At 42.1% G+C, this 26,797-nt stretch overlaps 1 protein-coding gene across 1 annotated transcript in view; it reads right to left on the bottom strand.

Moving 5' to 3' along the window:
* The window catches only part of CDK13 (cyclin dependent kinase 13), a 116,039-nt gene that overhangs the window by 15,319 nt on the left and 73,923 nt on the right, over positions 1–26,797 (bottom strand). The window contains exons 7-10 of the mRNA XM_027835809.1: positions 17,589–17,778; positions 16,074–16,130; positions 1,899–2,000; positions 1,728–1,805 (exon numbers count right to left, since the gene is read on the bottom strand). Of these exons, the coding sequence (XP_027691610.1) occupies positions 1,728–1,805; positions 1,899–2,000; positions 16,074–16,130; positions 17,589–17,778 (427 nt within the window). The remainder of the gene's footprint in view (positions 1–1,727; positions 1,806–1,898; positions 2,001–16,073; positions 16,131–17,588; positions 17,779–26,797) is intronic.

The following is a 26,797-nucleotide window of genomic DNA, read 5'->3' as shown; positions in this document are numbered from 1 at the left end:
GGTGGCAGTGAGGAGCTGAGGGGGAGAGCTAGGATGCAAGCCTAATTTTAAAGGCTTGCTCGATGTATACTTATATACTATCTCTTAAAATAATACATGGGGCTTTGGGGGGACTGGGTCTGCCTAACTGCAGCCACCCACCGGCTGGAAGCTGCACACCCCACGTCTCCACCCTGTCCACAGGCAGCCTAATGACTAGGCGCTCCTAGACGCTCGCCACACAGATTTCAGACTTGGTGAGGAACTGTCAGTGGGATGGACAGGAGGCAGGAGCCACTGTGCCTGACCAGTTTCCAAGTCAGTATTGCATGCACTTAGCAGTTTTAATAAAAAGGAATGAAAAGCAGTGTGGCCGTGGTGGACCAGGAATCGTCAGACCCAGGCCTGCCAATTACAGGTGTAATACCATGGGCGAGCTGGCCTCAGTTTCCTCACCTTCAAAACAAAGGGATAGGAATGAATGATCTCTTCAGGCATCTGTAAACTCCAAAGCTCAAGAGCTGAGGTTCATATAGTGACTGAAAACCCGAATGGTATCCACTGACACAAGACGACCAAGGACAGAAGCTATGAGAAGCTTGCCCAGCTGTCATTTGCCCTAAATCACCCTAAAGCAGTGCCAAGGAGACAAATGCCAATCCTGTCGATCCACATAGTGTGTGCCCGGACACGCACGGGCACCGTTCTTCTTCACATGATTGGGGATCTCCTCAGTTAAAGACTGGTTTCAATGACAAGGGTGATCACTTACTGAGAAGGGTTTTGCAATTGTCAAGCTCATAAATCTACTGACCCATTTGCCATAAATTTTTTAATTAACTGAAAAATCTGAAATTGGTGTAAAAGCAGCAATGAGAGAGAGAAAGGTCTGCCCAATGGGGCAAGCTGGAGTAAAAAGCTGAACTGTACCCTTTTTAACAAAAAATGGTAAGGGACAATAAAATGAGGAAATTATTCTAGTAAAGAATGAACATCTATGACATGAAAGGTTATTAATAATCACAAATTTACTAAGACACTTATGCGAGAGTAAGCCTCTAAAATACATGCAAGTTTCCATTAGTTAAATCTGAGTCAAAACAAGAAAAACATGGACAAAGCTCCGTTGCCACCTAGTATCTGCAGCCCCAAAAATATGTACCTCTAACTATATGGCTTCTCCCTAATAAATGGTATTTTGTTAGAGTGATAAAGAATTAATTATAATACTCTGAACCTTTCAAATTCTCAAAATTGGCAACTTATATTCATATAACTGAGAATTATTTCTTAATTAGAAAAAAAGACTGCTAAGCAACCTCCGAGTTTCAGAGAAAGCCGCCTGGCCCAGGATGCTGCTGCTTTGTGCACATGCTTCATGGACCCTCCTCCATCTGTAGATAAATCTCCCTTTTCCCCCCAGCAGGTCACTTTCAAGATTCCCTGACTCTACCTCATGTCATCCCTATGCTTTCTTCCTTCTTCCCAAGTTGCTTCTCCTCTCTGCTCCGCCTGATGCTAACCTTCCAGCTGCTCCTGATTTTCAAATCCCTCGCACAGACTCCCAAGGTGGCCTCTGGGTTCCCAGGCTCTGTACTAAGTATCCCACAGACGCTGATGCTCTGAGGGAGCAGGGCTTGAGCTCAAACAGCAGCCCTACAACATTTACTTCAGCACAGGTTGCACAGCACTGATGCTATGGACAGCTTAACTCCCATCTCAAATAAGAACCCCCTTAAAAAGGTTACCTTATCAATTCTAACTGTGCGAGTTCCTGGTTGGCTTGAAATATTGGTTTTTTAGTGAAGAGTTCACCAAGGATGCATCTGGAAAACAAACACCATCATTACCAAAGGGCTTTACTTTGCTCTGAAATATAAGACTGAGTCAAGTCCAACAAGAAATACAAGGTTCCTTACCCACAGCTCCAGACATCAATCGCAGGGGTGTATCTCTCCTCTCCCAGCAAAAGTTCTGGAGGCCGGTACCATAAAGTGATCACTTTGTTGGTGTATGGTCGACTGAAACACAGAGGAAATATGTCTTAAAGTTAATCTGTCCTGAGACAGGGACTGACCTCCTGAGGACGACATAAGGCGAAGCACATTTCTAGCTCATCAAAACCACCCTCCGACTCTCCAAACTCAGTCACTTTCACTAGCACACACGACACACAGGTGCTGTTGTGCAACAGCTTTCCACACTGGAGATTTCAGTATTAAGAGCAGGTTTGGAATGTGACTTAACACCATCGACATAAAGCCTGCCAGCAGAACAAGCTAGGGCCCTGGTCACCCAGCTGCTTGTGCTCTACATTCATTCCACCTAAAATACTGCAATCACTCAAGTGCCAGGCCTGGAGCCACGAGGACCTGAGTTCAAATCCAGCCTCAGACACTTACTAGCTGCGTGACCCTGGGCAAGTCACTTCACCCTCTTTGCCTCAGTTTCCCCGTCAGTAAAATGAGCCAGAGAAGGAAAGGGCAAACCACTCCAGTGTCTTTGCCAAGAAAACCCAGATGGGGTCACGAAGAATCAGACATGACTGAACAAAATATCACATGTAAAAGGGGAAAAAACCCATTTCTCTGGAAATACAGAAGTAGTCTGTTCCTCTTTCCTCACACCTCAAGCCAACAAAGTCCTGGAAACCCACCCTTTCCAAGGGCAGCTGAGCCTGAAGGCCCTGAGGTAAGTCAAACCGCAGGCAGAAAAGTGGCAGCTCACTGGAAGGGGTCTAAAGCAATGCAACAGCTTCAGTTTCCAATAAATTCTGCGGGAGTTAATTCACTTTGGACCAAACTTGAAATGTTACTACAAGTTACCAATTTACACCTTACATTTAGCTCATGGTTCCATCTAACAACTTGAAAGAAATGGCCAGCAAGTTTGAAATGGGCCTCTGTTTTTAAAATGGCTGGTGATCTCTTTTGAGTAAGTTGGCATTTATAAGGCTTTCTGTCATCCTCATCTCATCTTACGACAACCCCACAAAGCAGAAATTACAAGAATTGTTAGCCCACTTTGCAGATATGGAAACTGAGTCTGAGGAGGCCCAGTAACTATGGCCACATAGCTGAGCACAGCACGGAATCACCACAGGACTTTCCTACAACACATACAATGGCGTCTTAGAGGAAGGCCCTGATAAACACGGGCAGAGGCAGCTTCCTTACCCAGGAGCTCCCCACACTGATGAAATCACAGGTCTAGACTTGACACCCTCACCACAGCATCTGCCTAGCTAGTGATTCCCATTTCACAGATAAGAAAACAAATTTCAGTGCAATGAGTTGCTCAAGATCACACAGCTAGTAAGCAGAAAAATTCATCCCTCAGGAGCATTCTGTGTAATGTTAGTGTCTGACCAGGGCCCAGGAAAGACAGCGCTAGTCAGGGGAAGCTTGGGCAGAAATAATGGCAGCTCCCCAGAAATACAACTTATAAAGCACTTTTCTCCCAACCCCACCGTGAGGCAGGAAATACAACCATGATCCCCGTTCACCATTGACAGGTGAGCAAACGAGGACAGGTGGTCAATGACTGACCCATAGTCACCCCCCCACCCCGACACACCAGGGCCGAGTGGCTCCCTGGATGGATCTGTCTGTACCAAGTCTAATGAGAATACACTGCTTTCTCCAGAAGAAAGGGTAAGGGGTCCACTTTGTATAGACAAGGTGGATTAAATCTTTCTCTGGCCTCTCCAGTGCATGGGGCTTCATTTAGTTAGATCTGTTTATGTTTTCCTTCTTCCAGAACGGTCCCAGTGCTAGGGATGGGAAGTCCAGGTTCCTTTCTGAACAATGTTTTATTTTTTCAAGTAAATCATATAATATATGTAAGTGGAGAAAGAATTATTCAGGGCAATGAAAATGTGACAGGATTGCAGAATAAGAAAACAATAACTGTGGCTGGGCATTAAAAAGAAATTGCATATGCATGTCTTGGGGGACCATGATATGGATGCCTGGGCATGGCAAAGTAGCAGGACTGATAACATTTCTTGGAAGTGACTAATTTTTCTGAAACACTTTCCAAGGTGTAACAAAAGCATGTCAGACCTCAAAGTGCCATTCACTACAGTGCTACTAAATTTCTATGGTCCCAAGTACAAATGTAAAATTCCAAAATTCCAAAATAAATTACCCTTAGATAAAATAAATACATTGGCAAGGACAGAAGTCTGCTACTTTAATATATGAAGAAGTAATGACTAGAGAATTCATGCTATTCAGTTTTACTAGAATGGCAAGTAAACATTTGAATTAAATAAAGATTAATACAGATTCTACAAATTCATGATTTATTTCCACACATTAAAGAATAATCAGAGAATCCATTTTTAGTGTTAAAATTAAATGAGTAAAGAATTGTGCTTAACTGCTTTGTAAAACCAGAAGTCTTTAACAGATCCCGTAAAGAGCACGTGAAGACAACATCTATGTGTGTGGATAGAATTAGGGGAACTCACACTCCAGAACAGAAACTTCCCAAATACCCAGTGACAACTTGAAAGGACGACTGTTTTACATAAGTATTATACATACACCATAATTAAGAAAAAATAACTAAAAAGTGAATTATATCTTTAACACAGAAAATTCCATTCTAAGAAAGCCCAGCATGGATGGGGAACCTGCAGCCTTCTCATTTGTTCTGTAAAATTTGGATTCCGTCAAAAGGCTGCAGTTAAGGACCTAGAAGGCTACATATGGCTGGGAGGCTGCAGGCTCCCCATCCCTGGTCAGAGTAGTCAGCAAAACTTTGCTCATGAAACGAGAGACCATACAGAAAAAGAGTTATGGCATGTGTACTCTACTTGTGTGCATTTGGAGGCGTCAAAGTGGAATACAGTATTGCCATGGACAGGTACCAGGCAGAAAACATTCACTTGCTCGGAGTGGCTGATGCTCTCCCACTCACCCCACGTACGCCCCAAATCACTGGCCTCCTCGTTCATTTATGAAGTGGCTACTGTGTGCCACTTGCTGGATTCACCCAGACTAAAACAAAGCAGTCTCTGCCCTCAAGGAGCTCACATTCTAGTCAAGGTAAACAATACACATATAAATAAGTTAAAACAAATATATATAGTGATGGAGGGAGGAAAACAAGGGGAGAGCAATTTGGAACTATGCCCAAAGGGCTATAAAAATGTGCATACCCTTTGAGCCAGCAATAGCACTTCTAGGGCTGTATCCCAAAGAGATCACACAAATGGGAAAAGGACCCACGTGTACAAAAATATTCATAGCAGCTCTTTCTGTGGTGGAAAAGCATTGGAAATCGAGGGGATGCCCATCAGTTGGGGAATGGCTGAACAAGTCGTGGTATATGAATGTAATGGAATATTATTGTGCTCTAAGAAATGATGAACAGGCTGACTTCAGAAAAACCTGGAAAGACTTGTATGGTCTGATGCTGAGTGAAGCGAGCAGAACCAGGAGAAATGTTGTACACAATAACAGTCATGTTGTACAATGACTAATATTGATAGACTTAACCCTTCTCAGCAATACAAGGCTCTAAGACATCTCCAAAGGTCTCATGATGGAAAATGCTATCCACACCCAAAGAAAGAACTATGGAGTTTGAATGCAGATCAAAGCATACTATTTGCTCTTTTTTCTTTCTTCTGTTTTATTTTGTTTCCTCTTTCTTGTGGTTTCTCCTATTGGTTCTAATTCTTCTTTACAACATGACTAATGTGAAAATATGTTTAATAGGAACGTATATGTAGAGCCTATATCAGATTGCATGCCGTCTTAGGAAGGGAGGCGTAAAGGGAGGGGGACAAAAATTTAAAACTCAAAAGCATATGGAAGTGATTGTTGAAAAATAAAAATTAATTTAAAAAAAAGAAAGAGATTTCCATACAGGAATTCTCTACATAGATGGAAACGTAGCAGGGGAGGAGGGTAGAATGCTACACAAAGGCAAAATGTTATTGTTAAATCATAGTACCTTATATGGATTTTAACTCAAATAAAATACTTGACTTAAGAAAAAAAATAATAAAGTGAGTTGCCTAGGGTTCCACAGCTCATAAATGTCAGTGTCTCGATCTGAACTCAAGTCTTCCTAATCCCAGGTCTAGCACTCTATCCCCTGTGCTACCCAGATGCTTATTTCTGAGTATTGTGATCTCTGTGGAATCAATCAATATTTATTAAGTGGTTGCTACGTGTCAGGCCCTGTGCTAAGTGATAGAGATACAAAAAGTAGCAGAAGACAGACCCTGCCCTCCAGGAGCTCACAGTCTAATGAGGAAGACAACATCCAACCAAAGCTACACAAAGCCTTCTACATGCAGGATGGATAGGAAACAGCTGGCAGTGGGAAGGCACTGGAATCCTGCAGAAGGGGGTTTTAGGTGGGCCCTGAAGGAAGCCAAGAGGAGGCGATGAGGAGGGACAGTGTTCCAAGCATGGGAGACAGAGAGAATGCCCACAGCTGAGATGGAGCGTCAGGAGGTAAGTGCCACGAGATTGAAGCGGACGTGTTGGAAAGTGAGGCACAAGAAGCCTGGGAAGATAAGAAGGGCTTTGAACAACAAGCAAAGCATTTCTTATTTGCCTATTGAGGCAGCGCGGTACGGTGCCTGGCACATAGCAAGCGCTACATAAATGTTAGTTATCATTCTTACTGTTACTGTTATAGGTCGCAGAGAGGCCAAGGAGAATGAAGATTTAAAAAAAGGCCGTTGGATTTGATAATTAAGAGATAAACAGGTAACTCTGAAGAAAGCAGTTTCCATGGAATGATAAAGTTGAGAACCAGACTGTAAGGGGTTTAGAAGTGACAGGGGAGAAAGTAGATGTACCCAGCACAGACAGCCTTAGATGATTTTGCCTCCAAAGGGCAGAAGAGAAATAGGATGACAGTTAGCAGGGATGGAAGGATCAAGTGAAGGTTTTTTGAAGATAAGTAAGGCATGAACATGTCTGTAGGTAGTAAGGAAATGAGCCAGCAGAGAGAGTGAATGTGATTGAAACAGGAGGGATGACAGAGAGGGAAATCTGTAAGAAGAAAATGGGAAGGAATGAGAAAGTAGATGGGTCAGCCATAGTCAGGAGTAAGGCCACCTCATCATGTGAAACAAGAGAAGGGCAGAAGGCACCTGAGTGATGGGAGAGGAGGAAGAGGGGAGCAGAGAGAGCTCACAATGAATACCCTTATGTTTTTTCTATAAAACAGGAGGCAAGGGTTTTGGCTGAGAGGGTGGGTAAAAGGAGAGCCATGGGAGGGCTGAGGAAGGATGAGAAGGTGGTGGAAGAGTCACTGTGGAGACTGGGAGAGGGAGCTGATAAGGGAGGCAGAGGAGGAATGTCTGGCAGCAGGAAGGGCCCAATGGAGGCTTCATCACTTAGATCTGCAGTGGAGGTGGGGACTGGGTCATTTTTTGTGTCCCTAGCACTTAGGTACTTACAAAAATATTGGTGGAAATGAAAATTCAAATTGTTCCAGCCTTCTTCTGCTGCTGGCATCTGAGCTCGGATCTACCTGACTCTAGGCCCAGGCCCAGAACTCTAACCACTGTGCCACTCAGCTTCAGGGAGAACACTAACAGTTGGAAGGAAAAAGAACATCATTTGAGCTGAACTCTTGGGGGAGTGAAGCGAGTGATTTCCAAGAGGCAGAGGTGAAGACATGGTTCAATCCAGGCAGGGGAGGACATGTGTAACAAAGTGTGGAGGTGGCCAGGGTGCTGCTGACCGAACCGAGAAGCGTCCCTATCTATGTGGAAGGCGGCTGGAGTCACACGGGAAGCAAGCCTGAAGGCTACTGAGGACGGAAGGGTCAGGCTCAGACCTGGGCTGGAGCAACATCCATCTGGCAGCTGGGTGAGGATGAGTTCGAGAGGGGAGAGAAGAGAATCAGGGTTCAAAGTCTGCTGAACAGCCTAGGTGAGAAGTGATGAAGGCCTGAGCTAGACTTAGAAACTGGAGAAGCAAAAGGAAGAAAAGGAGGCAGACGGCCAGATGGCGGCAGGAGCACAGTGGTGGTTTCATTCCACTTTATTTATCTCTTGGCTGCCTCTCTGATTCAGAAGGCAAGCCTGAGCCTGCTTAGAGGATGCAGTCCAGCATGGACACCAGGGTCAGTCGTTCACAAGTCAGGAAAGACAGCACTGCATCTCACAACCAATTCCTAACCCAGCACAGTGATTAACGTGCTAGAGAAAACAGAAAAGAGGCCTGCTTTTCTTTCTTTCCTTTTTTTTGGGGGGGTGGGGGTGGGGAGAAGGGTTACGCTCTACAACAATCCTACAAAATCCACCAAAAGGCCTATTCACAGAAAAAGGCAGTCCATATTTCACAGTCCTTCCAGGCAAGTAGCACTGTTCTGAACATCAAGTGGTTTATAATCCTCTAGAAGCAGAATTCATCTAAGACAAAGTTTTTAGACTAGAATGAGCTTTTTGTCAGGCTCACATGGGGCAGCATCTGAAACAATAAATGTATTGCCCTGGGGACAAAAAGCACACGCCTCATGAAATAAATACGATCACAAATGCCTATTTCCTTTCATATTTGTTACCGTCACAGTGCTTTTACCAACTGATAACATTAGTAAATAAAAACATTAAAAAACCGTAACATGTATAAAATGTCTCATGTCTAGATTCAAGGAAGCTTGTAAACAGTAAGACCAGCTGAACTGTCAATCTTCCAAATGTAATGACTGTTTGAGGTCAGATGTTATTCATTAATACTTAAAGAAAACAGCACAGCTATGCACATGATGTTTGTCGACCTGAATGAAATCAGGTGATCGGGGCTACATAAACTCCTTGGACAATGTAGTATTGAAAAGGTTCATTTCTAAACTGGACTGTCAGTTTTAATGCTTTGATAGAAGATCCTACAGATGTCTGATGGGCTTTATAATCACCCTTCCCCCTTCCCTAGGCATACCCAGACACACACTTGCTCCTAACATTTCCTTTTAAGCCACCAGCTGTCCAACCTGCTGAGCCAGCCACGGCTTTCTCTTCCCAGCCTTCAGTGCCATCCTGGTGCTGCGGTCCCTTTCCTAGTGGATCTGGGGCCTGCTTCAGCCCCTCTCTCTGCTTCCACTGGCAGTAGAAATACTGCCCAAGCCCGTGAGAAACGGGATCTGGGAAAACAGCAGCTCTTTTCTCCCTAGCAGTGGCTTTTTCCAGGTGTTTGCTCAGACCCTCTGCCTAGAAGGGGCTTTTTACCAAGTTTGCCTTCAGTTGCCACCGGTTGATTAGTAGAGTGGAACAGTTATGGGAAAATATGCAGGTGGGTGGGTGGGGGTCATGGTGGAAAGGGGGGAAAGTGGTAACACGTAGGAAAAACAGATCAGTAAACAGTACATAGAAGCAGCTAGGTGCCTCAATGGCTAGTGTGCTGGGCCTAGAGTCAGGAAGATTCAGGTTCTTGAGTTCAAATCTGACCTCAAACACTAACAGTGTGACCCTGGGCAAGTCACTTAACTTGCCCAATTTGCCTAAGTTCCTCATCTGTAAAATGGGCTAAAGAATGCAATCCACTACAGCATTTTTACCAAGAAAATCCTAAATTTGAAGTCTCATTTATTCCCAGTTGCCAAAGGGTGATATCCTTAAACCCCACAAGGTGGCGCTATCTTCCCACAAGGAGAAGAGGGTGTCCATTAAACTGTCAATTTTGCGAGGCTGAAGTTAATGCCAGCAAGCTGGGCAATGGGTTGACATTGAAAAGATGGTTCAAAACGGTTATGTTATAATCCCATTTTGAATCCTGACACTGAGAGTGTAGTAAGAAAACAGCTTTGGGGAAAAAAAAATCAAATTAAAAAAAAAAAAGAATAAAGAAAACGGCTCTGGAGGCAGACTCCACAGTTCAAATGCTAACTTCTGCTCACTACTCACGGAGGTCTGCAATTCTCTGGCTTCGCCCCCTGCAGTGAGCTGCCGGCACCTCCTCAATCTACTCTTTCCTGGAGATACCTTGGCTCCCTCCCGTCCTTCGGGGCCTCTCCCCAGCGGCCCAGTGCAGCCAGCTCCCTGCTCCACACAGGCTTCTCCACCGTTCTCCATCATACTCATTTTCAACTCTTTAGCTCCAAATCTTAAAAACATGCGATTGTCTACTACCCCCCAGAAGAATGTTGGGATTAAAAATATGGGACTTTGTTTCCAGAAGAAACTTGAGGTCATTAAAAGAATTTCACAATTTCTAAGTCTCATACATTAGCCACTAATTATGATGCTTAAGAAAAATCTTGTCAATATGGAATCCGATATAAATTTTTAACTTTTAATATACTTCAAAGATTCTAGTTCCAGATACTTAACAAAAGTACTTTAAAAATACAATTCTGGAAATGCAAATCTTCCTCAGATTGCTACTCTCTCCAGCAGTGCTAAAGGGAGGGTGGAGGACAAGGAGCCAATAAAGACCCCACTAACTTCACCATGTCGTTCTACTCTTTGGGGATGGCCAGAACAATGGGGCCTCCATGGGATGGCCCAAGGAGGTGAGAAGCATGCAGCTGGTCTGAGACTTTCCTTGAATTCAAGCATCAAGAAGGGTTGCTCTAGCTGTCTGAGGATTGCCTGATTTTCACTCCTTCCCTTTCTCTCAGACTTCCTGGCTCCCTTTGATGCCATCTTCCCCAACACAACTTGCATGTGAGGGCTTGCCCTCCTTTGGTCTTCCTGGGGTATTCCTGGCACTCAGCAGTCAGATCCACCAGAAAGCACACGGGCACTCGGTGAGCATCTGCTAGTCACACCTGATATTACAGTGCAATGCCTCTAGAGAAAGCATAAGGAGCATCATTCTTGCATTCAAAGAGGCTGACAAGCTAGATGAGGACCACCTGTTACTGCCGTACAAATCACCTTTATCAAACAGAACCCAGTAGTTCTGCCTTCTCTCCCCATCTACTCACAGTGCTTAGATCTCTCCTTTATCTTCCTCTAACACCGTCCTTAGAAGGCATTTTGAAAAGCCGTTTCCCTTTGTGCTGCTGCCAAGTTCAGCTTGTTCTGAGCCGAGACTTTGCCGAAACAATTATTACAGGACTTTATCTCTCTTGGAGTCCTCTCAAGTTACCCACGACCTTTAAAGAGGCTAAGCTGGTCAGCAAGTTCCTGAGCATCCAGGGTCTCTGCAGACAGTTGTCTCTCTTTATCTCATCGCTATCACTCACACTTGTTCCTCAAAGCATTTTATCTTCCTTGAGCAGACTCCTACAGGATTTCAGGCCATGGGATGACAGGATCTTAGCTGGGACTTCAGAAGTCACCAACTCCAGCCTAACCACAACAAAGACAGGTGAGTAGATATAAAACATACCTTCCAAGTGGCCATCTAGATTTCACTTTGAGTCCACCAGTAAGAGGAAGCTCACTATCCCTCACAACAGCTCAGGCCATCTGGGGACAGCCATCATTATTAGGATGTTTTTCCCTTCAATGAACCCAAATCTGCTCCTCTGGTATTTCCTACTGCTCCTACATCTCTTCCCTGGGGCCAAAAAGAACAAATCTAATCACGACTTGAAAACTGCTATTATTTCCCTCACCTTTATAAACCCTTAAGCTCTATGGGAAGAAATCTTTTATTTATTGAAATGTATTTTATACCAATTTTCCTTTCCCAAAGAGCGCTGTTACCATGTGTTGTCTTAAGCATCCGTTTCTGTAGACAGATTCCACTCCCTGTTCTCTGAACCCCTGGAAACCTGCTCTCTCACAACTGAGGCTGGCTCAGACTCCGAGCCTGAGGATGGCGTGGCTGTGTGCTCGCTTCAGGACCAGCAGAATAAAGCTGTCATCAATACAGGAAAGTTACCAGATGCTCTGGTTGTGCAGAGAGAGAAGGCTCCAGCGGATAAATCCAGCCAGTCCAAGCTTCCATCACAACTGCGCGGTGGGGTTCCTCCAAGCCAGGGTGGTCTACGGTGCATTCCTACACTAAAATCCTTTGTTTCTTCCTCCCCTGGTCATCACCAAATAGTCTCCATCATAACACTGTGCCCCTACTCCATGCCATTCACAAATTTTCTCAACACATCTTCTTATGATGCAATACAACTCTGCCTAATCTGCCTCTTTTGAGTAGAACATACTTGTTCATTTCCGTCTTTTAGTCATGACCCACAGTGATGATGAAGAGGAAGAAAGCGTCCCCTTTCCCAAATGCTGCAGGTTCTCTTCCATATCCTGCCTGATATTTACAGACAACGGAAGTCATCATTAACACCCTGTCTTCCACGAATCACTGGGACCTCTCCAGCGATAAGTTTTCTCCCCATGACATACCTGCCTGTCTCTAGGACATCTGCTTTTGAAGAGATGTGGAATGTTTTTATTCCTCCTCCATTTATAAATCCCTTTTAATCAGATCTTCCAATCTTCATGCAAATATGTTTTTATTTGTTTATTTATTTGAAAGTCTTCTTTAGCTACAGTTTCCCTGGGCGGGTACATTATTTCGTGTTTTAGACCATCATCTAGAGACTCAAATCTCTGTCTCCCAAAACCGTCTTCTTAACCAAACATTGTTTTCCAAAAATCTTCTTCGACAGCCATGATCCAAGACCCATCTGTGCCCTGAAGCATCTGAATTTTTTGCCCAGAACATCACAATCCAGAGATCATTTCAGAGGTTCTACCAGGCAGCAGCATGGGCTCTCAACCTTATCATCAAGTCCACTAGGCTTGACAAGTCTTGGCGGCACAAATGCTGGTCCAGCAGGATCCACTGTGGCCGTCCACCATGACGCCAATGAGCAGAGGGAGGCAAGCTTTTCCCACTTGCTTCTCCCTTAGAGAACATCCTTTGTCCCCAGCAGTGTCCCCAGCAGTCCTGGGGAGGTCTCGGGCACAGGACTTTCAAGAGCCTCCCCAATGTCAGCAGTTCTTTCATCCTTCTGGTTCCTTCGCGTTCTTCTCCCTTGGAACTTCCTGAAGGAAGCTGCAGAGGCCTTCTGCCTCTCCCTGTTCTGTCCTGCCTGGGCTCCCTTTGAAACACTTGTTCCAGGCTTGTGAGGGAGGGCAATTTTAGTCTGTTCTCCAGGATGAACTGGAGATTAGAGACTTAAGAGATCAATGTCATTTCCTATTCATTTAGTCTTCCTAGTTTGTTTTTATAGTCATCTAATGGTTTGTGCCTATTACTAAACTCTCTTACTTAACTCTGACCTTTATTTATAGATTCCTGTCAACCACAGTGCATTATGGAAAAGTCAAAAAAGACTCCTATATTTCTGTATTTCTAAAAAGATTTCTGTATTTCTCAGAGAAAACAGGGCAAGATTCACTGCCCTCATGTTTTTCAAACTGTCAACAATATCTCTTCCCATGCCTGGTGGAAGCTTTCTGCCTTTTAGCACATGAGACAGAAATAAAAGAGACCTGAGAATATCTTGGGTGAGAGTGGAAGAGAAAGCTAATATAACCAGAAAATGGTCCTCTTTCATTTCTATTACTTAATTTTCCACCGAAAATTGAAGAAATGAATGAGGTTATAATTTAACATCAGTAGAGAATTCTATAAATAAAAGTACATACTTCATGGGGCAGGTAGGTGGCTCAGTGGATAGGGCTCCAGCCTTGGAGTGAGGAGGACCTGAGTTCAAATCCAGTCTCAGACACTTGACACTAGCTGTGTGACCCTAGGCAAGTCACTTAACCCCAATTACCTCACCAAAAAGGAAAAAGGGCATCTTTGTCTCTCCAGCACCCAGCCCAGGGCCTCCCTCAGAGTCAGTGCTGGACAAGGGTACGCTTAATCTCAGAGAAGACTTGCCTAGTCACCTGGAGAGTAATTAGGAGAAGCAGAACTCTTAGCTCCCATCTCACAGCTCTCCAGTTTAGGCCTTCATGTCACTATAACCTCCAGTTTTTCATGTCCAAGGTATCTCCCATTTTAAGTTGAAAAAGGGAAAAAGCTGGACATACAGTGTTGCCCTATCTCTAACTGTTGGAATATATTTTTCTAATTAGACCAATGAACATGTAGAGACTGTTAAATGGAAAACTGTAATTAATTCAGTTGACCTGAATCTCTCCCAAAACATAAGAGGAAAGGATATTCCATTCAAGCAAGAAACATACAGCTTAATATTGAGAAAACACACTATTCTTAGAGTCATTTCAATTAATAACAAATATGACCCTGAAAACCGAAGCTCAAGCTTCCAACCCCTCCCCACCACCTACCTGGGCAAGTTCCTTCAGTACCTTCGACTTCAGTGTTTGCATCTGAACAATGACAAGCCAGACTAAGTGGTCTCTGAGGCCTAGCCAGTGTGAGCCTATCCATGAATCCTCCTTAGAAACCCACTTTTCCCTTCTCTACGCCCTGTCAGCAGACAGAAGGAAACAACGCAGCGTCTCGGATGCCTTTGAACGAGAGCTCACTCGGCTCCATTTCCCAATTTCACCTGCAGACAGCCCAGGAGACCTCAGAGTTAAGCCTCCCTCTGGCTTTACCAACCACGTGAGCCGGCCCCAACCCCTACCCAAGGGGCTACACTGACTCAGCAGTAAAACCAGGGGGTGATGGGAAGGCAGAATAGAAGACCTGTAAGGTCTCATCTAACCCCGATACTCTAATCTACAAGGATGGACAGATTCAAAAGAACAGGCACTTGCAAGATTCTGAATGCAATTTTTCTCAATATACTCTATTAAGTCAGGAAAACAGCATGGTCTTTTAGATATACTTTAACAAGAGTTCAAAAAGGCATCCTTTAAAACATCTTCATTAACTGTAAAATTCAAAATAGAGGATCGCAGGGGAAAAAAAAAAGCACGTTATTCTCCAAGTATATGAACCAATGAAGTTTCGCAATGCAAATTATGGTGACACTAAGCTGAGTTGGAGAACTGCCTTCCCTGATGATATGAAAGAAAAAGATGTTGGGGCAGCTAGGTGGTGCAGCAGATAGAGCACCAGCCCTGGAGTCAGGAGAACCTGAGTTCAAATCCAGCCTCAGACCAAACACTTGACACTTACTAGCTGTGTGACCTTGGGCAAGTCACTTAACCCGAACTGCCCCCCACCCACAAAAAAAAGAAAAGAGAAAGATGTTAAAATAAAATCTGAACTAGCTTAGAGTCTGTAAAGGAGGGGTTGTATTTAATGGCTCCAAAAGGTCCTTTTCAAGCTCTGTGATTAAATTCAATCCAAGAAGCATTTATTCCATGGCTAAGAATTTATCATTTGCTTACACAAAAAAAAAAATCTGTTATTCATTCCCCTTATATACCTTCCAAAGTTTTATTTTGCAAACCATGTCATTTCTAAGAATTAATGAATAAAGTGTGTTGAATCACTTTTTATTTGTAGAAGAAGTCAAAAGGAAAACTCACTTGATTTAAAATCTCACAAATAAATCACACTATCTTATCAAATATCCTCAGCATTTAACTAATGGGGGACAGGGGGGAATGTAGAGGGGGTGGTCCCCAACCATAGCTTGTCTCAGACCTCCTGTGTTTAGAGCTGTCTATTAACAAGAGCTGTAAACTAACAAGCAAACCCTCCCTCCACAGATTTGGAGTCAAGGGCCAAATATAATCTTCAATATGTCCATATGAAAAGTAAGCCAGACACAAAATTAGAACCCAATAATGGAACCCACACTTAAGGCAAGTGAATACATTCAACTCTCATTGCAGTAATACAAGGACCAACAGCATATCAACCAATAAATGTGACATTTATTCATTTAAACATCATTCGGGTAATGTGTGCAGGTAATAAATGTAAACTTAAAATTTTTTCATTTGTAGAAAGTCAACTTTATTTTGACATCCTATATAAAGCATTCTGTTACAGTTATGCTGACTTGAACAGATAGTTTCCAAACTTTCAGAAGCACCAAGTCTTTATAAAATTCAAAGCAATGAGGTTTTACTGGGTCCTGCAGAGATCTGGTAATGAAGATAATCATGCTACCAGGAGTCATTCGTTATACACGACAAGCCCACCTGATGACCTAAAGGACCCTTCACATGCTTAGGCAGGAAATGTCATGTCATGCTTCTCGGGAACGGATTACATACTCGACAATAGGACTTTTAGAATGGGGCCACTAAGTTCACAGTATTTGTAGCATCTTACCTTTCTTCTGAGCTATATAATCGAGCAAGTCCAAAATCGGCTAGCTTTATCTGTCCTCTAGGAGAAAGAAGAGGAAAAATAAGGAATCTCATTATGATCAGCTTGGCTGTGAGTTGTCCATTCAAATCAAATCATCATCAATTACTGCTACAGGGAAATATGATCAACAACAAATTTGTGAAAACTACTTGGAGTATTAAGCAAATTAACCAGGAAACATCATATCTGGGTTTTTTTTCCCAACCCCAAAATGAAGAAACCTCATGTTCTACGTAAAGCCCAAGTACTGACTACACCCATTCTCTCCTCATTATTTTCTACTTCCCGTCAGCATCACCTGTCCTCACAGTGCTGATCATGACAGAGAGACCATCTGTTCAGGTGTCAGACAGCACGAACGCTAACACTCACTAAAAACACCCAGTGATGTTTCAAAAGTTAGTAACTGTAACACAACTTAGATTCAGTGCTAAGATAAATTCAATTACTAGTCATTTTAAGAAAATATTTTTCATCTAGGTAAATATTTTCACAAGCCCTTTATACAATTCAAGTAAATCCCATTATTTCATTTACTCATAATGACCAAGTAGCTACATCTCAAGAACCCCAATCAGGAAGGAGTGCTGTAACTGAGAAGTTAAAAAAAAAATGTATAGTGTCCCTATATATGAAACAGACACATGCCAGGTAGCTATACACTAGTCACAAATGGCCTTGCTGATGTGGGTAAGACGGTCCCATGGTGCCTTGGGATCTCAAGATGATGATTCTGACACTGAGGTTTGAATTTAAGCCAGCCTGGGCGAACCACCCTGATTTTCAGCAAACAGTCACAAGGATTACATTCTCAGCCCAGGCCCATCTTAGGGATTTAGGAAACTCCTCGGGACCACTGTTCCCAACAAGTGGCCCTGAGTTGGTCATCTGAGAATGACTCAAAAGTTCCTGGTGGCCCAAGAACAAAAGCATCTCCTTGTAGTTCATCAGCCTCTCACACTGAGCCCCAAGGCACAAAAAGATGTGTCTCAGGCCTGGCCAAAGAGGAAGTCAGAAGGTTCAGTCGATATGAGGCCAATGGAGACCAAGGCCACGAGGGTCAAGGAGCAACTTCCATCAAAATGAGAAGTATCAAGTGTGTACTTTTCCAAACACCAGTATTTTCACTAGTCAAATGGAAACGGATCTTGAAAAGCACGGCAGGACAAGGTACACGTCATGTTGGGCAAGAAGACAAATCACTAGCTGACTTAGGCATTCTGTCTTCATTTATTAATTTTCGAAAGCAAGGAATTAAGTGTTTAAATGTACATGTTTTAATTTCAATTCTGATCAGATTCAGTCAACACTTTCAGCTACTATCTGTGATCAGGCATAAAATCCTACTAAAACTATAATCAAACTAATATCGTGTGTAACAATAGTGAATGTGCTGTTTTATTGGACATTTTAAAAACATATTTTCCCCCTAAAAATGTACATACACAAATATATAGCTAAAAAATTCAATCATACCTATTGTTTAGTAGAATATTTGAACACTTAATATCTCTATGTAAAAAGTTCTTCTTATGGCAATAATCCAAACCCTCCATCAGCTGTCTCATGAATGACTTTATGTGATTTTCATTAAAATGAACCAAGCCTGATTCCAGGAGTCCCATCAGGTCATGGTCCATGTATTCAAACACCAAATAAAATGCACCTAAGAAAAGAGGAAAAGAATTAACAAAATGTTACTCGTTTAAGTGTGCAGTTACTGCAATCAATCCACAAGCATTTAGTAAGCACCCACATGTCAAGTCCCGTGCCAGCTGCTGGCCTTACATACAAAAATCTCTCTCATAGCTAGCTCCTAAAACTGACCCTCATTTGCTATTGGTTTGGCTTCCTCTCCCTACCCTGACCCCTTCTCTTCTGCATGCCCCTCACTCAGCTCATCAAGATCCTTCTTCTCCAAAATGATTCTAAGCGGGGCAGAATGTTGGCTCCCTCAATCTAGAGACAATGCTTTTTACAAACAGTCTAACAGTAACTTTCTTGGCTAACATCACACTGTTGACTCATTAAATTTGCACTTTGCATAGCAACATTTCCATCCTTTATATACTTAAAAAAAAATCAAAGTATAGGAATTTACATTTAACTCTTACTAAATTTCATTCAGACAGGCAAGGTGGCAGAGCACAGACAGGGTTGGCTTGGGAGTCAGAAAGACACAGGTTAAAAATCATGCCTGTGCCAGTTAGGCTGACTCCACAAGCAAGTTATGTTACTGCTCAGCACCCCAAGGGCAGCTTCGAAAACCCTGAGTTACCAAGCACATCAATGGAGGGGTTTTCCACTCTGGGAGTTCCTCGTAGGGGTAAAATCTGATCCTAATTAAAAAAAAAAAACTCAAAAAGATACATGAAAAAAACCAAACAAACGGGCTGATAATCAAAATCTTAAGGCATCCTGATTCTGCCAACCACCACATGAACAGGCTGTCTTTCTCTTCAGAAGGCCACAGACAGAGCTGGAGGGTAATGCCCTAGCACCCTTTCCCTACCACCAAAGTTGACATCAATTAATCACCGCTCTGAATCCAACTATTCCAATAGTTGTGAACCAAGCATACTATGTTATTTTCCAGCCCATATCTCTCAATCTTTGTCCATATGGATATACTGAGACTTCTCACAAGGCATACTGAAATCCAGGCACCTTTTTTTTTTAATTTAAAGACTATGGTTTCATTCAAATATGATGTTTGCATGATAATATGACTGATTATGAAACACCATGTTGTGTCAATCAATGCCTTGGGTTCTCAAAGGTGATGCCAGTGGTGGGCAAGCAGATGCAACCGGGCTGAAAGTATTTTAGAAATATCCAGGAAAGATCAGCCTAACTCAGTTCAGAGAAATGTATCACCACGTGAGCTACAAGCTACTGATGATTTCACCTACATCAACTCTAGAAGGCTAATAATAACAATCTGTGTCTATAGAGAGAATAACCACACCAATAAAATCAGATCCTAACATATTAATCAGTCAGTCAGTCAGTCAACAAGCATTTATTAAGTGTGTGTGCCAGGGACCATACTAAGTGATGGGAATACATGTGATAAGTGAAAGTAACTTCATATTCGTAAAATGTTTACAAGTAAATAAATCATGAAAAGTCTACTTCGGACAGCTGCTACACCAAGATTCTACAGCTAAAGAAGGGATTATTCAGTATTACCCTCCCCCATACGCTATGGGTGCTGAACCTGGTGCATTGGCTTAAACGTGGTTATTAGGGCCTTGACCAGGTGTTGGATAAACACACTACAGAATGGTAACAGCTCCGTCTAGCTTTACAATTTACAAAGTGCTTACTAACATCTATCTTGGCCATTACAAGGAGGTCCCAAGGAAACAAAATTGTATTCGGCTAGCTCCTGCTAAACAGCTTGATGTGATGGACAGATGTATAAAAGAGGGATTTGGGTGGTTCAGTCTCAGAGCCTCGGGCCACAGTTGATACACAGAATTTGTGTGCCCCAGACAACGTCTGAAATGCGTATTCTCTGACATATCTACTGGAAGGTTAGAGGTTTCATATGTGATTGACATAAAAATAAAATACCTATGTGCCAAGGAGAAAATAATTTTCGTGCACTAAAACTCTGTACTTTTTATTAATCAATTAAGAAGTATTTATGAAATATATGTGTGCCAGTCTTTATGCTAAGTGCTGGGGACACCAAGGTATCAATGAGGTATACAAAGCCACAAAGGCGGCTCTATGATCTCATTGAGGCACATAAGCAGCTATGTTGGTGGTGGATAGAGCACTGGGCCTGGTGTCAAAAAACAAACAAACAAAAAAAAAACAACCTGTGTTCAAATCCAACCTCACACACTTACTAGCTGTGTGACCCTGAGCAAATGAATTCACCTGTCTGCCTCAGTTTCCTCATCTGTAAAATGGGAATAATAATAATAGCACCTACCTCCCACAGTTGTTGTGAGGGTTAAATGAGACATCGGTAAAGTGCTTTGCATAGTGCCTGGCACGTCCTTAGCAATATATAAATGTCAGCTATGATGATGATGATGATGATGACTCACTCATATGGACGTGCCTTCCAGTGACGCAGACTGGAGTACATCCACATTCTCTCACCCTTCTCAACCTCTCATAAATCCTCCCCAAGGGATCTACCCAGCATGACAATGTCTTCCCCTAGCTCTCCTGACATCGCATGGATACCAATGTATCCATGGGGGTCGATCACTGGTTTCTCTGCTACTCTCAATACAAGATCTGCCATCCTCCCCTTCCAGTCACACACGTTCTCGACAACATCCTTCAGGTTACCTTTGGCACTCACAAGACTTCACTGATGTCAGAGTGAAACTTATTCCCTCATTGGTCATCTGGTCGTTGATCTTCCTTAGCTCACCACTTTAGTTCTTGGAAGCCGGCACCCACAGCCTCACCCTCAGGGAGTGCCGCAGTTAAACAAGCAAGGAGAAGCTCAGTGCCATTCAAAGCTCTACACAACTTCCCAGATGCCACAGAGCCCACTCTCTCCCCTGCTCCTGCATCGATGCTGAGCCCGGTCCACGTGCCTGGGCAGTCTGTCCCCGACACACTGGCTGGCATCTTCAGCTTCTTCCTCTTAAAGCTCTCCACTCATTGTTTCCCCCTTTATTTTTTATTACCAATGACAGCAGTTTGTCGGGAAACAGAAGAGCTGGAGAAGAGAAGCCCCTTGAGAAGGAAGACAAAAGTGATGGGAAATCCAGAAGGGGATGTCCTACAGTGCTCTTGAACAGCCATAAGCTAAAGAGACAGACTGTGCTGGCAGGGAATCCATGTGCTAACAAGAGACACGGGGCGCTTCATCTATCCTCAAAAGATCCAACCCGGGGGGAAGCCATGCAAAGCGTAGAGCAGCCCAAAGCGGCTACATGAGTTTTTGTACAGGGAAAAGGAGAAGAGGGACTGACTGTTCCTTTTCTGACCCCATCTCTCATGTACCAAGGGACAGTTTTCCCAACTCGGAAAAATTTCTCTCCCATCCACCCGCCTGGGTGGCGTCAAACACTACAGCCATTTTGTGTTTTGCAAGAGAATTATTCCAGTTGACTTACTCCTGTTACTTACACTTTTGTGCTTAACTACTTTTGCTACTAGAAAAATATTTAAATAATAATTTTTAAAACTGTTTATGCCTTTTGACACCTAAATAACAGAAAATATTTCTTAATTTATTAGGCTTGTGTCAATCCAAGAGAAGATGGATGTCAGACTTTCATCAGAGATCTTTTCTTTTAATTCTAGCTGCACTGATTTTATTTGTCCAAAGCTTTTGAATGCCATATAATTCAAAGCCAATTTCACCTTTTAAGACTTTTCTATCCCACATCTGGTTATGATTATTTCCCCTTAAATAGCTGGGAAATAAATAACCTTCCATTACTCTCTAATTTTCTTATGGTGGGACTTTTTAATTATTTAAGCTATTGAGTCAACTGGAATGTATTGTCATATTTTGTAAGCTGCTAAGACACCGATTTATTTCCAGATCTTACTTATCTTGTCTATTCCATCAACAATTTTCTGCAACCCCCCCAAAACCAGATAATTTGGAATCTGGCAATGCCAAGCTTCCTCCAGGACTGTGTAATGAAAAGTGTCAAACGCTACCTTCGAGGACACGGGTTCACATCCTATCACTAATATTTAGGATTGTGTGATCATGGGCAATCTCTAACCTCTCTGGATCTCAACTTCCTTGTCTATAAAATGCAGGAGTTGGATAAAGACCAACAAGCTCTGAGCGGCCCTGCTTCCATCTTCAAGTCAAGGATCTCCAGACAAACCATTCCACCACCAAGCGCTGCATTACATCTCTTGATATTTTAACTTTCTGATTTTAACTTTGGTCTTTGTTCCAACTTTCTATGAAAATGGTGACGCTATGTAAGAGCTGTGTTTTGGTAGGATAACTACCAGACATTTACAACAGTTTCTTATCTCAAATAGAATTTCTCTTCCTATTTCTTCAACCTAAGCAATGTCTGGTTGGAGTTTGTGGATTTATTTTGTAGCCTGACACTTAACTGAAGACTTTGTCTAGATTAAAGTGTTCCTCAACTCTTTGGCATTTTCTAGGTAAACTGTCACATCTGCAAATAAGAATTAATTCTGCCTGCGCTTATTTTCTTAATTTCTTTTGAGTTTTTAGTTTTATTGCCGTAGCCCAGCATTTCTTGTTTTTGGTCAAATAATAGTAGAGACAGTGGCATAATGGTTTCATAGCAATCTGAGTGTGTCTCCATTACAAAAACAAACTTTCAGTGATCAAATGAACATCTAACTCACTCACTCATTTAACATAGGAATGAGGCTAGATAAGGTGAAGGTCTGAAGCAACAGAGGCAAGATCTGAACCAGAGCCCTCTGATGCCAGGACTAGGTCTTTTTTCTTGGCACTACACAGCCTGCCTCCCCATAAGGAGCATTAGAAATCAGAGAGAGCTGGGAAGACAACTTACACCAAGCGATGGCGTAGACAAAGGATAACATAAACTACGGCTTCACAATGTGAATAAAATCAACAATGAGGACCTACAAAAATCCAGACAAATACAAAGGTCAATGTCAGTACTAGCCTATCCAATTAAAATAAAGGACATCTTTTTTCTTGTTAACAATCCAAAAACTGTTTCCAGGACATTTATTTTTAGAGGAATCTCAGGATTTTTTGAAGTGTCTTTTCAAACAAAAGAACAGTTTTTAAAAGAAGATGGATGTACTGAGGGATCTATGTGACGGGATGTCCTCCAAATGCTAGAGTTGGGACAGGAGGCATTCTTCACCCACTTGGTTATTCCTGTAGGGACATTTATGTCAGCCGAGCTCTTAAGTGGTTCTGAATCTCATTTAGGAGGCTCGGTAATGTTGTGAAACTTGAGTCAATCAGCACAATTTTATTTCCAAAAAGGAGTAATCTGAAGGAAGCCCTCTTCAATTTGGACTCTGCACTGGACATCTTCCACAATCATGGCCAACACCTTTGATAAGCCTATACACCCTTGCTTTATGCTAATCAGAAGGTGACCAGTTCTCTCTGATGCAGAATCTTTCTTATATGATTTTAACATATGACTGTCACACACCTTGTAAGGGAAAAACTCTTTAAAGCAATGTTTCACTTTACCAAATTAAATGATTTCTCAAAATTAACAAACAGAAGGCAGAACTAGGAACTGCAGGGAGGCTTAGCAAACAGGATGACTTAGGTCCGATGACAGCTACCCTAAAGTGGAATGGGTTTCTTTCAGGAGGCAAAGGTTCGCCCTTACTGGAGGTCTGCAGGCAAAGGGCAGATAACCACTTACACGATATAATATAGAAGAGAGAGCGAGCAGGCATCAAACTTGTACAGTGAAAAGGCCTTTGATCTTTTTCAAAGAAGCCATATTTTTCAAAATATTTTCACCATCATCTCTTATGCTCACCTTTTCATGAAGTCAACAAGTAGCTAAATTAAGACAACAAGCATTTATTAAGTGCCTACTATGTGCTGGGCACTGTACTAAGTCCTGAAACTTTAAATTATTTAATTTGGAACATTGCATTAAAGTTCCTTGTAGATTTTATTTCCTGATCTGCATCAGATACTAGGATAGACAATATCTTCATGGCATCCTCTGTACAAATACTGTTTCAGAGCACTCTGAATCAAGGTGACCAAATGCCCCAAGAAATCATGTTTCTATTTATCTTTAGATACATAATAAAGCCTACTCAGCCAACTCATATTTATTCTTCTCACAGAATCCACAAACCATCCATCCTTCAATTGAGTTGAAATTATCTTTTTTCTTCTCAATTGGTTTATACTGACAACGTAAAAATTAATATGATTCATTTACTCCAGGAGTATGTCCATTCACTGGTCACTGGAAAAGGATTTCACAACAGGAGAATACCAACAACTAAGTTAATACTTTTTTAAGACAGTAAAAAACTATCTGATTTTTGGTATACTTGACACAATTTCCACCAATGTCACTGCCACAACAGAAATGGAACAAGTCAGAGAAACAAAGGCCATTCTGAATTCCTCCGTATTTCAGACTATTAATACCTAAGAATTTATTGCCTAATTCTAGACTATTCACCTCTTTGCACTTAACAAGGCTGGTCCTGGAAAGGCAAACATAAGTCCGTAGTGGGCACAGATTCAAAGTCTTTTGAGCATTGTAGAACTGTCCAGAGCTTATACTCCACTGGCAAGGCCTTTGAGAAATCATAGGAACCTCCATGCCATAAAAAAATAATTTTACAAGACTTGTTTGGGGAAAATTAATTTGTTCACTCATGAAAAGGAAAACTGAGAAGCATCTCATGTTTGAATCCCTCGGGATCATATACCCAAAAAAACTGCAAACCTATTTTCTTTGATCTGCCTGGGATAAACACTGAATTGGCCTTCAAGTTTCCTATAGTATCACCACCACAGAGACACAGAGAAGGAACCTGAAATGCATCACCAGAATAAACTCTGGATAATGACGCCTTCCAAGACTAGATCAAATCTGAATAGCTCCCACTCCCAAACCAAGGTGACACCATTTGAAGCAGAACACAAATAGACTGTTCTACAGCAGACAAAAAGGCCAAGGTTAAGTGTTGTGTCAGAAAACCCAAAATACATTAACACTCACAGATATTTGAAATAATTAGTTTATCAAGGGAAAACAACAACACTTTTAATCAAAGAGAGGTGGTTATAATGCCAACTAACTCCAAATTTCAACATATGCCAATCAAACAAGGGATAGAGGTGGCCATAAAAAGAAAAAAATCAACAATTTCAACTACATAAAATGAGAAGGCTTTTGCACAAACAAAATCAGTACAGTCAGAAAAAAAAAAAAGGAAAAAGAATGAACAGGGTGAAAAAAGTCTTAGCATCAAATATCAGTGACAGAATTCTGATATCTAAGATGCCTAACAGAAAGAGACAGCTCGATCAAGGGTACTTCACCAACAGTTACATTCCCAAAGGATACCAACAATTTTCAAAACAATAATTTCAAACTCTTGATAATAATATGAAAGACTGCTCCACACCACTAACAAGAGAAATGCAAATTAACAGAACTCCGAGGTTTCATCTCACAGTCAACAAATTGGCAAATGTTACAAAAGATGAAAACACTACATATGGAAGGGAATATAGAAATACAGGCACACTAATGAACTGTTGGAAGAGTTGTAAACTGACCCAACTATTTGGAAATACAATGTGTAATCATGAGAAAAATGTCCCTAAACTATTTCTATCCTCTGAACCAGAAATCCCACTACAGGAATACAGCAAAAAGGGGTCAAAGATCAAGAGGTTCAGTAAGTACCAAAATATGTGCAGCAGCAAAAAAGCAGAAACAAACTAAATGCCCATTGACTAAGGAACAGCTGGACAAAGGGTGGAATCCAAAAGTAATAGAACATTGTGGAGCTGTGAGAGACATCAGAGGTGAGGATTTCAGGGAACCATGGAGATCTTGTACAAGGTAATGCTGAACAGGACAACAAAATTCGCCATAACTGTAATAAGGCAAACAAAATAACAACAAAACAAAGCTACTTTTTGAAGATTTTACTGACCCATCTTGGCCTCAGACAGCAGAGGAGGAAATGTCTTTCCTCGCTTCCAAAAGAGGGCAAACGGACAGAAAGTTCTGAATGTTGTCTGTGCTGCCTACGGTTTGCTGAACAGCTGCTGTTGGCTTTTTACTGCTGTTACATACAAGGAAAGCACTCACTGGATTAGGGGAAAGGGGGCCCAAAAAGTTCTATCAGGAAATGACAGTGACGTAACACCAAAAGGCACCCAAAAAGCACTATTAAAAGAAGGCTCAACTTCCCTTTTCACTACCATCACTTTCACTTGTTTCTACAGTCCTCCTCTGACGCCTCCCTGTGGAACAGCACTGACCCCGAGTCCCCTAAGGCTCTCCCCATGGTATCGTCCTGAAGAAAGGCTTCACGGAGGGTCCAGGAAATAGCCTGAGCTAGCCCAAGCACATCGAGAGATGCTGATCCACAAGAGGCTGGCCACCAGCTGCTACAGTCCTGGGCCACAGCAAGCCACAAAAATGCCAAATGTAGAAAGAAGTCTTCAGCCCCACAATGGCCTTTTTCGCTTCCCCCTCATAGGGGCTGAGTGGATAAAAAAGGGACTAAAGATTTTAAAAATCACAGTTGTGACCATTCACAAAATAGTAGTTAAAGTTCAGCCACTATAAACATTACGCGTTTGTCTAAGGCTCAACACAAACTGAATACAACATTAGAAGAATTAAATCACACCACTACTATTCTCAGTATAAAAGAAACCAGAAGTCAAAAAGGAAATTGCAACGAAATGGAAGGATGATTTACTGGTTCACCTTAAATAGAACAAAGAAATTGGGCAGAATTGGCTTATTATCTATCTAAAGACAATAAGGAACATCTTTCATAGGATACTTGGTAATCATGATGAATGTAAATAAAAAGATCATCATTAAGAATACTGTAGTTGACGTACTAAAATCCGTTGCAGAGGATGAAGAAACTGAGAATCTAGAAAAAACCTGACAATATCCTCAAAACCAGGTTATATACATATATATGCATACACACACACACACACACACACACACACACACACACACACACACACA

The sequence above is a fragment of the Vombatus ursinus genome, unplaced genomic scaffold, assembly GCF_900497805.2.
Source record: "Vombatus ursinus unplaced genomic scaffold, bare-nosed wombat genome assembly UNPS02014817.1, whole genome shotgun sequence".
Classification (NCBI taxonomy): Eukaryota; Metazoa; Chordata; class Mammalia; order Diprotodontia; family Vombatidae; genus Vombatus; species Vombatus ursinus.
The sequence above is the reverse complement of the archived record's forward strand: the minus strand, read 5'-3'. Positions and strand labels throughout refer to the sequence as shown.